The 13,227-nt window shown below is 48.3% G+C and overlaps 1 protein-coding gene across 6 annotated transcripts in view; it reads left to right on the plus strand.

Moving 5' to 3' along the window:
- The first annotated feature begins 2,559 nt into the window (after positions 1 to 2,559).
- MAF (MAF bZIP transcription factor) overlaps positions 2,560 to 13,227 on the plus strand; it is a 184,867-nt gene continuing 174,199 nt past the window's right edge. For 5 of the 6 annotated variants that reach the window (XM_088062130.1, XM_014257135.2, XM_088062128.1 and 2 more), the window contains exon 1: positions 2,560 to 4,277. In XM_088062130.1, coding sequence (XP_087918256.1) covers positions 3,190 to 4,277 — 1,088 coding nt within the window. In that variant the 5' untranslated portion in view covers positions 2,560 to 3,189. Of the gene's footprint in view, positions 6,498 to 13,227 lie in introns of those variants that run through there. The other variant, XM_088062131.1, reaches the window with a different exon arrangement.

Consider the following 13,227-nt stretch of genomic DNA (forward strand, 5'->3'; position numbering starts at 1 on the left):
TACAAACAGTGCTGGGAAAAGGGAGCAGTCTGAGGGAATTGGCCTGCGATAATTGTGGAAAAACTGGAGACTGAATAGCTCTAATTGAAATGAAAGTGTGTGATTGTTGTGGAAGAAACACTGTTAATAGAGGACTGTAAATGTTTAGACACCCATTGTGAATAGCCAAATAATAAAGAAAAATACTACTAAATCGAGAATTATATACTGTAGGGAGGAGAATGTTGTTTCTGAAGGTTATCCAAAAATTGCTAATAATCTTTTTTCTCTGCTGCACTGAACAGTAGAGGCATTTTGGTGCAGCAGTTCTGTGTAACAATCACACAAGAACAATATTGTACAACTAATAATTTTACTCGCTGTTCTGGTAGGTCAGAGCTTCAATTAATTTGCAGTACTTGCTTACATTGGTATCAATTAAGAGACGGTCCCCATTAGCTCACACAATTTCATACTCTTTGTCTAGAGTTCAGAGTTTACTCAGGAAATTTCCTAGTTTGCAAATGTAGCACTTTGAATCTTCACATCCAAACAAACTATTTTATGGAGCTGGAGCCACATTTCCATAGCCATCTACCACACGGGCTAGGGAAATACAACGGTACATTCTGAAATGCAATAACCTTTTCATTTAAAAATATAAACTTTATGTCTCTGACAGGTAAGCATGTTAAGGGTTATATAGTGTCACATTCATCTTGCTCAGGAAAGAAGAAAAAATACAGGGAATTGACCTATCCTGAGGGGATTTATGCTGTGAGCCTGAAGTTTTGTTGATTCCAACAAAGTGAAAACATAGGAAAGTCAGCCCGAGCAGTTAACTTGCATTAACTTTGTCATGGATCTGTAAGATAAAGCTGCAGATGTGCACGGCTCCGTGTGTGCGGGTGTGTTGCGGGATGGTGCACAATCGTATTTTAATTTTGTTAGAAATGTTGGTAGCATTTTTTTCATCTTTACAGAATTGCCACTATGATATTTTCTAGATCTAGTTATCTCCCTAAATTTGCAGTATGCCCTACCCCTTTCAGCTGCCAGGAACAGTACATGCAGTATGACTTTCAGATGTTAGTACTGGCACTCACACTGATAATGGCATAGTCAGAAGATGTTATCCATTCGTAAATCCACTCGCCAAGTGCTATTTCCTAAGCAGAGATTCTTTGGCTATTGCAAATGATGACTTTCACAGTCAGTGAAAAATCACCCAGAGCCTTGCCCGCTACCTACAGAGTGATACCCTGAGTGGGGTTATAAATAGCAAACTCCAGGGGGGAAGGGACCGGGCTAGGGGAGAAGGGAGGATTTGAAGTACAATGTTCAAGAAGCAGGTTTAATATATGACCAAGTGTCAGAAGTCAGGTTTCTGAGAATTACTTTTCAGATAAACAACTTTATAGCACCGCACTTAATCTTACTTACTAGAGACATCTCATTTATCACGGAATTACAAGTAACTTTAATTCTATCGATATTCCCATAAAGCCCGGTGGGAAAATCGAGCCCGGCAGCCCCGGAGGCTGCGGGTCTCCCCGGCCCGCGATGGGACACGGCGGGCGCAGCCGGGGCCGGGCGGGACCGCGGCGGCTGCGGGGGCGGGAGGGACACGCCGGGGGGGGCCCGTCCTGTCCCGTCCCGTCCCGTCCCGTCCTGTCCCGGCGCTCGGCACTGACCTGCGGACGAGAGATGGCGCTGTCGAGGTTGGAACCGAGCCGCTCCGCCGCTCCGCTCCAGCCGCCGCCGCTCCTCGGCCCCCGGACCGGCCCCAGCCCCCTCCCGGACGGGAAAGGGGGGCTGGGTGGGAGGCGAAAGTAAATACAATTAGTTCTAAATGTATTAAATTAATTAGTCCTGTCCGGAGCGCCGAGTGCGGCGGGAGGGGGTGCGGGGGGAGCGCGGGGTTTGCAAACTTGCGCGGCTCTCGCACCTCCGGGCGGCCGTGGGGGATGGAGGGATCGATGCCCCGTCCCCGTAACAAAATAATCAATAAGTGACCGTGGCGCTGCGGGGGTGCGGAGCGGTGACCCGCGGCCGGCCCGGGGGAAGGGCCGCCCGCCCGGCCCCCCGCAGGTACCGCGCCGGGCACGGCCGAGCCCCGCGCTGCCCCCGCGCCGCCCGCTCCCTCCCGGCCGCTGCCGGATCCCCCGGGTACCGCGTCCGGCGCTCTCCCTCCCCGGTCCCGGCCGCACGGAGCTCCCCCGCGCCCTCGGGTGCCGGGCCGGGCTCGGGGGCAGCTCCGGGCACTCCGCCCCGCGGCAGAGCGCTCGCCCGCGGGCGCGCAAAGGTGCGATGCGGTGCGGGCGGAGCGGGCCGGCGGTGGCCGAGGCGAGGCGAGGCGAGCCCGGGCGCGGTGCCGGCGGCCAGGAGAGGGTTAAGCGGGCGCTGACAGTCAGCTGAGCCCTGACTGACAGCCCGCAAAGTTTCCCTGTCGCTAGACTCTTATGCTAATGAGGCCGAGCGGCGAGCGCCCATTGGCCCGGCCCCGAGCCCGTGTCCCGCCTGACGTCACGGGCGCTATAAAACTCCGCAATGCTTTAAACTCTCCTGCCGGATCAAACCTTTAAATATTTTTCATCTTCTTGCTGTAGCTTTGAGGCCGAGTTGTTTTTTTTCCTCTCTCTCTCTCTTTTTTTTTTTTTTTAAACTCTCATTATTATTATTATTATTATTTTGGTTGCGATACAGACTTTGATTTTTTTATTTTTTATTTTTTTTGCCTTCGCTCTCTTTCCCTCCTCCCTCCCCCGATGAACCTCTCTCCTCGCTCTGCACTTCGCACAAGAGAGCCCAGAGGAAAGGCACCATGAAGTGTTAAAAATAACAAAACAAAACAACAACAACAACAAATTTACTCGCAACAACACCAGCTAACACTTCCAGCTGCGGTTCGCGAGCTGCGAAAGAGAGCGAGAGGAGAGAGAGAGAAGGGAGGGAGAGAGGAGGAAAAAAAAAAAACCCTCTATGCAAAAGGCGAATAGCGAGAGCCCCGCGCTCTGATGCATCAGCGGAGCCTCTGCGAGGGATAACGCGGAGCGGGAGAGGAGCCGCCGGGGCGGACCGGAGCGGAGGCAGAGCAGGAGAGCGGAGCGGAGCTCGCCAAAAATCAAGCTGGCTCACCCGGTGGCGACTCAGAGCAGCCCCCTCGCTCCCGGAGCGCACCCTTTCTGGAGGACTCTCGGCAGCAAAAGGATGGCATCAGAGCTGGCGATGAGCAGCTCCGACCTGCCCACCAGTCCCCTGGCCATGGAATATGTTAATGACTTCGATCTGATGAAGTTTGAAGTGAAAAAGGAGCCGGTGGAGACCGATCGCATTATCAGCCAGTGCGGCCGCCTGATCGCCGGGGGATCGCTCTCCTCCACCCCGATGAGCACGCCCTGCAGCTCCGTGCCCCCGTCCCCCAGCTTCTCGGCGCCCAGCCCCGGCTCCGGCTCCGACCAGAAGACCCACCTGGAAGACTACTACTGGATGACGGGGTACCCGCAGCAGCTCAACCCGGAGGCGCTGGGCTTCAGCCCCGAGGACGCGGTGGAGGCGCTGATCAACAGCAGCCACCACCCGCTGCCCGGCGCCTTCGATGGCTATGCTAGAGGGCAGCAGCTGGCCGCGGCCGCCGGCGGCTCCGTGCCGGCCGAGGAGATGGGCTCGGCGGCCGCCGTGGTGTCGGCGGTGATCGCCGCGGCGGCGGCGCAGGGCGGCGCGCCCCACTACCACCACCACCACCACCACCCGCACCACGGCGGCGGCGGCGGCGGCGGCGGCGGCGGCGGGCCCCCCCACGCCGCGGCGCGGGGCAGCGCGCCCCCCTCCTCCGCCTCCTCGGCCGCCGGCTCCGGCTCCGGCGGCGGCGGCGGCGGCGGCGGCGGCGCCGGGGGGCTGCACCACCCGCACCACGGCGGCGGCGGCGGCGGCGGAGGTGGCCTCCACTTCGACGACCGCTTCTCCGACGAGCAGCTGGTGACCATGTCCGTGCGGGAGCTGAACCGGCAGCTGCGGGGCGTCAGCAAGGAAGAGGTGATCCGGCTGAAGCAGAAGAGGAGGACCCTCAAAAACAGGGGCTATGCCCAGTCCTGCCGCTTCAAGAGGGTCCAGCAGCGGCACGTCCTGGAGTCGGAGAAGAACCAGCTGCTGCAGCAAGTGGAGCACCTAAAGCAGGAGATCTCCAGGCTGGTCCGGGAGAGGGACGCCTACAAGGAAAAGTACGAGAAGCTGGTCAGCAATGGCTTCAGAGAAAACGGATCCAGCAGCGACAACCCTTCCTCTCCAGAGTTTTTCATGTGAGTTCCCACAGCCTTGCCACCTTAACTAAAAGTTCTCCGTGTGAGTTGTTGTTGGGGGCTTTGCTAGAGCCACAACCCCGCTTGCCACCTTCTATTACCTTTTTTTAGAAAAAAAAAAAAAAAAAACTCAAAACAATTTTAAAACAAAGTTGTTTTTTGGGTTGGTTTTTGGTTTTTTTTTTTCTTTTTAAGGTGGGCTGGCTCCGTGTTGGCCAACCTAAAGTTCTACATGAGTTTCTTTTCTGTTTATTATTATTATTATTATTTTTATTTTTGTGGGGGCTTGCTGTTGTGTTGTTTTTTTTTTAATTTGAAAGATCCAACTCGCCACCAACTCAGTTCTTCATATGAAGCTTGCTCTTCTTTGAAACCTGCCATCCACATTATATATATATTTTTAAGTTCATGAGGTTTTTTTTTTCTTTTGAGCTTGCTGTGTCCAAAAAGTCAGATTTTTTTTTGCCATCCTGAGTTCTTCATATGAGATTTGAGCTTTGAAAAAGAAAAATAAAATAAAAAAATTAAAAACTAAACTAAAAAAAAAAAAATACAAAAAAAAAAACCAATGTGAAAATTTTAGACTCCAGCTTGCTGAGTTCCATCAGTTTTTAGCGTTGTTGTGCAAAACTAGAAATATGCCTAGATCAACCTGCCAAAATCAAGCCTGCATCAACCTTCGGTGTGTTCATGTGAGTTTTGGCCTTAATCTGCCAAACGTGAGAATTTAGTCTGCCATTAGAATCCCATACTCATCTCATGCATTACGCTTGCTATTTTGTCTTAGCAACAATGAACTATAACTGTTTCAAAAGACTATGAAAAAGAGACATTATATTAATAAAAAACCCTGCATGCTGGTCATGTATGGTATAATTATTTTTTTTTTCTTTTGCTTGGAAATGGACTTTTGGAGACTATTATGGCATGGCATTCATCCTTTTGTTTTATTGCCTCATCACTTTTTTGGGTTGAAAGCAAAAAAGTGCAACCTTTGATCTTCCTCCTCCTCTTCCTCCCATTAAAGTTTGCATCTGCTCTAAAACTGCTTTGAGTTACTCAAAACTTCAGACTTCCTTTTAAATGCACTGAAGCATTCCCTCTCAAAAAACCTGCCAGAACGGATTTTGGTAACCTAATGTGGCAAAAAAAAAATTAAAAAAAAAATCAAAAAAACAAAAACACAGAAAGAACTTTGGAAAGATGTTCAAAAACAAAATTCACATCCCACTTGGGGGGGACATTGAAACCATGCTGTTGCCTAAAACAGTCTAAAATTAATTTTAAGTGATCTGCCCCATTTTTTTTTTTCCTTTTGCGTTTGGTCATTGTCAAATGTGGAATGCTCTGGGTTCCTAGTATATAATTTAATTCTAGTTTCTGTCATCTGTTAGCCCAGTTAAAATGTATGCTACAGATAAAGGAATGTTATAGATAAATTCGAAAGAGTTAGGTCTGTTTAGATGTAGATTTTTTTTTTAAAGATTGATGCACTAAATTGTTTACTGTCGTGATGTAAAGGGGGGTAGAATTTGCAATGGGACTGTTTTAAAAAGTAGTTTATGCAGCATGTGCTTGCAACTTAAATATAAGTTGGGTATATGTAGTCCTTGCTATACCACTGACTGTATTTGAAAACCAAAGTATTAAAAGGGGGAGGCACCCCTGTTTATATCTATAGGGGTATTTTACATTAAAAATGTATGGGTTGTTTTTTTGTTTTTTTTTTTTTTTTCAAAATTGAAGTATTTGGGACTGAATTGCACTAAGATATAACCTGCAAGCATATAATACAAAAACAACAAAAAAATTACGAACCTGTTTAGAACGCTAATACAATTTATGCAGTTATAAAGATGGCATTACTGCACAGTTTTAAAATGATGCAGATTTTTTTACAGTTGTATTGTGGTGCAGAACTGGATTTTCTGTAACTTCAAAAATTCCACAGTTTTAAAGGCAATAATCAGTAAATTTTATTTTCAGGGACTGATATCCTGTCTTTTAAAAAAAAAATGGAAAGTAAATCTTACCACAATAAATATAAAAAAATCTTGTCAGTTACTTTTTCTTTTACATATTTTGCTGTGCAAAATTGTTTTATATCTTGAGTTACTAACTAACCACGTGTGATGTTCCTATGTGCTTTTCTTTCATTTTCAACTCTATGGTTATATCGAAAGAGAGAATAATCTACAATAATAAACTGCATTTTTTTGATTCCGTACTCAGTTTCTTAGTCTGTAGTTCCAAGTTCCATAACTGCGAGCGCAGTGCTTCAGCGTGCTGCCTGCCGAAGGGGCGATGCTGACCCACCAGCTGGACTCAATAATGTTCAGGAGGCGAGAAGGGAAGGGATAGCTTCGTGTAAAACGGAAAATTGTCACCCGCTAGGACTCAAGTTCTCTTTCAGGTAGATGAAAAAAAAACGTGAGCTTTCAGGTGCTGCTTCTGACTTCTCAGTTGTGCAGTGAGAGAGGGCAGTTTCAGTGACTCAGATCATCCCAGCAAGTTCTAGGAGATCTCAAAGGGGAGGTCTGCTTAAAAACCTGATGACACGATATGGCCCTGTATTTTGATTGTTATATGATGGAGTGAAGTGAAAGAGAAGACTTCACATCCTCTTATTATCTGATCCCAGCTAAGCATGCCTGTCTCTAGTAAGAGATGACACTGCATCAGACTTGGCTTGTCACAGAGCCACTTAACCCTAGACTGGAAAATATTTTGGTCCATACTGCCTCCTTTTTTTCTTTTCTTTGCTTTTTTACCCCTCTTTTTCCTTTTGTTTATCCTGTGGAATTTTTTTGTCTTGTTTTGGGTTTTTTTGGTTTTGTTTTGTTGTTTTTTTTTTTTTGCTACAGGCCTTAGAAAGTCCAGAGAGAACTGAGGAGTGGAGAAAAAAAAAATCCAAAGGACTTCCTTCAACTTTTGAGAGTTATTTGTTCTAAACAATCAACCCCAAAGGTTAATGTGCTAGAAACATTCAGGTCTCTGAGCCCCTCTTCACTGCAGTTCCCCATGTCAAAGGGCATTTAAACTTTGAAAGGCTCCTCAAAGCTCAGCCCAGTTTGTTTAAAGCCACCTTTCCCTGAGAGCCTCCAGTGTCCGTCGGCAGAGTGCTGTCCTGCTCTCTGAATGGGATTATCTGCCCACTTTCTGTGAGAGGCAGAGGCCTCTCCGAAGGATGCTCCAGCCTCTCCAGGATGGGGGGTTTATCTCCAGTCCCAGGCTCATAAACCAAACACTTTTTTATCCTCCTTTGTGTTTTTCCCCCCGGCTGCTGGTGCAACTTCTTCCCAGCAGTAAGGTCATCCCTCCCAGGTGCTGGTGGCACTCAAGGGACGGGACCTGTTGCCATCCCTGTGCCTGGCTGGTCCAGCCCCTGGTAAAGGTTGAGCTGCAAGGTCAAGGTGTGGCTCTGATCCCCCCTGCAGCACCTACACCCACAATAGCCTGTGTCAGTGGGCAGTGGCTGGTGCTGGAGGTCACTCTGCTCTTGCTGAGGTCCCTTTGGCGGGGATGGACACAAGCCTCTGTTGGTGACAGCAGTGGCTTGGTCTCTGAGCCGATGCTGTCTCACCGCTCCCCAGTGCCGGGGCACCAACCTGCCCTTTGGCATCTGACCTGCTGTTGCACCAGGGTTTGAGTAATGGTTCAAGCTCCAGATTCTAGTTAATTTGAGTTCCATTTTCTGGTTAATGTGTAATCTGTAGGTAAACTGGTTGCTATTGGCCAAGCTGGGAATTATCTCCTCTCATAAAGACAACGCTGCTCGTTATTTTGTCTCCCACCCTCCCTTCCCTGACTGAGCCTCTACCAATATCCAGGTGTTTTTGCAGGGGCTCGCTTAGAAGCTTTGCTGCTGCCCTTGCTGAGAGCAAGGAAGGGAAGGGACAGGACCTGTCATCAGCAGAGCCCCCGCTGAAGTGGTGCTGCAGTCCCCAAGGGAGCACAGAACCCCAAGCTGCCCGGAGCAGGACCACTTCTGGTCCAGCCTCATCCTCACACCTGGCTGCCACTTCAGGCTTCCTTGCAGGCAAAGTTAGGAGCAGACAATAGAATTTTAACAGGATTTTAAAAGTACTGTGAACTGACTGAGTAGTGAAGAGCGAGAGCACTGCTGTCTCCCTGAAGTATCTTCTTTCGTGGAGGAAAAAAAACAGCCATCCTATTTGAATGATTTGAGAGATAAGAGAAAACCTTCCAAGAAAAAGACTTCCTAGAATAGGGTGACAAAGGGAAAATTCCCATCATACCCCCAACCTGAGAGGGGAAAAAAAGCTTTCTTCCAGTTTGGCATTGTGATGACAATCTTGCTTTGCAAATTAAGGAAAAAAAAAACAAAAACGCAGCCTTCCTTAGGCTGCACTTGAATTTCAGCCTGAAATACGCTAACTGGCCAACTGAAGGGGAAAAATTAGGTACACATTTTAATATTCACAAAAGCAAAGTGAGTATTGGGGTTCTCTGTATGAGTCATTGCAGGGGAGCGCCCACCTTTGCCGCAGGACTGCTTGCTGAGGACTAATTGGAACCGCTCTGCTCTGAATAACCTACATTCATTAATCACCCCTTGCTTGACTCTGGCCTCAATCCTGCTCCCATTGAACTCAGAGGTACAGTCTCTGGGGATTTCAAAGGGGAGCAGGATCCCACTGTTCTCCCACAGGTAAAAAGCAGGTGGAATGCTGCCCAGGCCAGGCAATTGGGTGTCAAAAGGTGTGCGTGGTCTTGATCTGCCCATCATAATAACATCCTATTTTTCCCATAGTCCTATAGTGCATTCCCATTTATTAACTACATTACAAAGAACTTTCATGTGACCAGTGCTGGGAGATATGTGCATGGACAGCGGTCCTTTGCTGACTGGGAAATGGTGTGCACTGAGGCTCAGCCCCCTCCTCCCTCCCCAGCCCACCTCGTCCCTCAGTGGTTTTTATTTCTACCTCCTAAAATGAAACACAACCCTCTCCTGCCCAGCCTCCAGGCTGCTGCTGAGCAGAGGCCGAGAGTATTTTTTTGGTTTTGCTACAGCATTTTCCCTGCTTGAAAAAATGTCATCCTGGACTGAATCCTAAAAAAAAAGACAGGAGAAGGGAGGGAAATATCCCAGTCACACCAGTGCGTATTTATTTCCTGAACTATTTCTCCCTAGGCATGCAGCAAGAAGTGCCCGTTTGCAAACTGAGCGGGGACAGCTTCTATTTATTAGAAAGTCTTTTTCACCCTTTTGAAACAAAAACGCCAGCACTGAATCAAAATGTCACTTGAAAACTCCCCCCACGCGAAACATGGCAGCAAATTTTTTCTTTTAAAAATGAACTTTCCCAGCTCTTTTTTTCTTTTCCCTTCCGAAAGCTTTTGTGCAGCTGTTTCCTCTCCCTCCCTCTGTGTAGTGTGTAGGAAGTTCTTGATCTAGAATCATTCATAATTTTAATACCAATTTCTATTTGACATAATATACTAATATCAGATAGAGAGTGTAGTTGCTTCCTGGATTTAGGGAGGAAATGATGCATATTTCAGAATTATCTGCTTAGATGCCAGAACTACATTGGTGTCATTTCAGCATGTGCTGTGTTGAAAGGAAATCCTCTATATTTATTACTCCGATCATCAGAGGAGCTAAATGGACCCACTGTTTCTGACACCTGTTCAGATGGCTGAATTTAAAATATCATGCAGGGAAAAAAAAAAAATCCTACATACTTCAATGTTAGGAATTAAGATTTTTTTAAATACACTTTTTCCTCTCCCTCTTTCTGAATCATTGTGTTTTGTGAGCGGCTGCCATGAGGCTTGGCCATTCCGGGGGTAGTTATGGAGAGTGGGATAGATTTTGTTTGCTCAGCTCAGACAAAAACCAATCCTGCTTGTACACACACACACACACACACACACACACTGTCTGTAACCAAGTGCTTCAGATCTCTGTTTTAAGTGCAGGTCTCGCTATGAATAACATGATGTAGCACACCCCAGAATGTAGCAGAGGTGAACAGCCAAGAAAGAACTCGCCTTTTCGGGAGGGAGCATAGCATTGAACTACTTCATAATTTTAAGGCTCCTCTAATGAGTATTTTTGGGCACAGCAGGTACAAATCAATAGATTAAAATACTGTACACTCTTGCCGCATCTAATTCTTGACTGCCTGAAATTGCGGGGGAGGACCGGGAATAACATTTGTCACTGTGAGGGCTGAGTGCATTCAGATTTGTGAGCTCTAAGCCAACACAATGCAAAAATAGTCCAGGATGTGACTTAACTTTTCAAGTGAAAAGCAAAAGGCCAGGGATCTGCGAGGCTGTAGCTGGCAGACAGGCAGCTCCATCCCGAGCTATCTATCACTGTATCGGGTTGACCCGGCACAGTGTGACAACATCTCGGTGCCCTCGATGCACGCTGCCTGTATTTCGGCACTCTCTGAAATGATCATTTTCTTTCACTATTGCTGCACCCGCCTTTTTCCCTCCAAATTCTGGCTTTTAAAACTGTGTCACTTCCAACGCACAGTGAAGTGTGCAGGCCTGTAATCATGGTGCAGTGAGTGACAAGGACAGAACTTGCCCGGCCTCTCTCCTTGCTTGTTTTGAAGCCCTGTGGACTTTGTGACATGATTTTCTCTTTTTTTAAAATTAATAAATGTCATTGTTTTGTAATACATCTCAATACAACATCTTATGTGGAAAGAATCAAAGTGAGAGCAGAAGTTTGCTAGAAGTGGTGTTTCTCCTTCATGCAGAAAAAAAATCCCCAGTAAATAACAAATCAAGCAGTGTCCTCAAGTTTCCAGCGGGGGTAGAGGATGGAGTGTCCCTGGGTGCTGCTCTCAATTGTTAATTCATAAAGACCCACAGTCCTGAGCAATGTTGCCCCAGCTTGTCCTGATACAGCAGAGATGCCGATGGCTGTGGATGGAGGCGTTGAGCCTCAGCGTCCTGTTCCAGCGAAGGCTCTGGCGTCTCCCCGAGCCTCACTCCTTGGGGTCCGCGTTAAATCTGTGTGTCCCAGGAAGGCTGCAGGGTGTGGGGACAGCGGAGTCAGTGCCACACACCTTCATCTCCAGCCCGGCACCTGCCTCGGCCAGGGGAGCAGCAGCGCTGGGGAGGTTTCTGGCACGGGTTTTCACATCCCTGCTTCCAGCAGCTCCCAATGCCCCGGCCCGGGGCTGTCTGTGCAGGGATGCAGCCCTTCATCGTCCCTCACGGCACCGGGGCCGCGGCCGGCGGGGTCGCTTGGGGGACGGCCGGGCCCCCTCGGAGGCTGCCCTGAGCCCGGCCCGGCCAGGCCGCCGCGTCCAGGGGCACAGCCGGACACAGCCCCCGGGCCAGGCACAGCTCTGCCCCCGGGCACAGCCCTGCCCCGGCACCGCCCCAGACCCCGGGCACTGCCCCTGCCCCCGGGCACAGCCCTGGGCACAACTCTGCCTTCGGGCACGGCCCTTTGTCCCTGGCACAGGCCCCGGCCCGGACACAGCCCTGTCTCAGCCACGACTCTGTCCCCCGGCCCAGCCCCTGTCCCCGGTGTAGTCGCAGCCCCCGGCCCAGCCCCTGCCCCGGGGCACAGCCGCCGGCCCGGCCCCGAGGCTGCCGAGGCCGCCCAGCCGCGGCTCCCACCTCAGCCGGGTGCGGGGACAGGCCCCGCCGCCCGGGAGGGGATGGAAGGTGAGGACCGCATCCGCTGTTTGTTTCTTTCTTGTTTGTTTCTCTCTAAATCCCATCCCTGTAACAAAAGGGGAGTCTGGGCGGAACTATGGATCCGTCGGGCCGCGCATCCAGAGCGGAGCTCCGGTTGTCACCCGCCGGCTCCCGCTGCCCGCCCGGCCCTAGGTATGTCCACAGAGCACTTCCCTGGGCTTTGGGCACAGGGCTTCCAAATTTTCTCTTTTTCTTTTCTTTTCTTTTCTTTTCTTTTCTTTTCTTTTCTTTTCTTTTCTTTTCTTTTCTTTTCTTTTCTTTTCTTTTCTTTTCTTTTCTTTTCTTTTCTTTTCTTTTCTTTTCTTTTCTTTTCTTTTCTTTTCTTTTCTTTTCTTTTCTTTTCTTTTCTTTTCTTTTTTCTTTACCTTTCCTTTCCTTTCCTTTTCCTTTCCTTTCCTTTCCTTTCCTTTCCTTTCCTTTCCTTTCCTTTCCTTTCCTTTCCTTTCCTTTCCTTTCCTTTCCTTTCCTTTCCTTTCCTTTCCTTTCCTTTCCTTTTCCTTTCCTTTCCTTTCCTTTCCTTTCCTTTCCTTTCCTTTCCTTTCCTTTCCTTTCCTTTCCTTTCCTTTCCTTTCCTTTCCTTTCCTTTCCTTTCCTTTCCTTTCCTTTCCATTTTTCTTTTTTCTCTTTTTTCTTTACCCTTCTCTTTCCCTTTTTCTTTCCTTTTTCCTTTTCCTCCCTCATTATTTTTCTTTTTCTCTGTTATTTTTCCTTTTCTTTTTCTATTTCTTCCTTTTTTTTTTTTCTTTTCTAGTTCTTGAATTTTCCCCCTTCCTTTCTTTTTCCTTCATACCTGTGCACACACAGAGACAAATTTAAACCCAACAGCAATCAAAAGGAGCTTTTAAAATGACTTTTTGGATCAGCCCTCAAGTTCTCTGCAGGGAGCAAGAATGGGAGCAGGCAGGATTTATATTTCATGGCTTTTAAAGAATCTGAAGTACAGGGAAAGGCGTTTGCCGAGGCTGAGTTTCACAAGTGTGTGTGGATGTTCCTCGGAATGTGTATATGATTAAGCCTAAAGCCCTCTTCTGTAAGAAAGCAGGCAGATTCCCTTTCCTGCAGCCTGAGCCCTGCTTCTCCAGTTTTGAAACAAAACTTCTTGCCAAGGCCTTGGCAGTGGGATGTCACTGCTGAAGGGGATGGAATCGGGGTGTTGGTATTGTATTCTAAAGCTGGGGTGTCTCCACTGCAAACAGCCCCTTCTCCCTCAAGCATTGAGAGCTGTGACAATTAAATGAGCCCAAAATTG

Source organism: Pseudopodoces humilis, chromosome 14 (assembly GCF_049639895.1).
Source record: "Pseudopodoces humilis isolate 2021_Gansu_Grassland_sample_001 chromosome 14, ASM4963989v1, whole genome shotgun sequence".
Classification (NCBI taxonomy): domain Eukaryota; kingdom Metazoa; phylum Chordata; class Aves; order Passeriformes; family Paridae; genus Pseudopodoces; species Pseudopodoces humilis.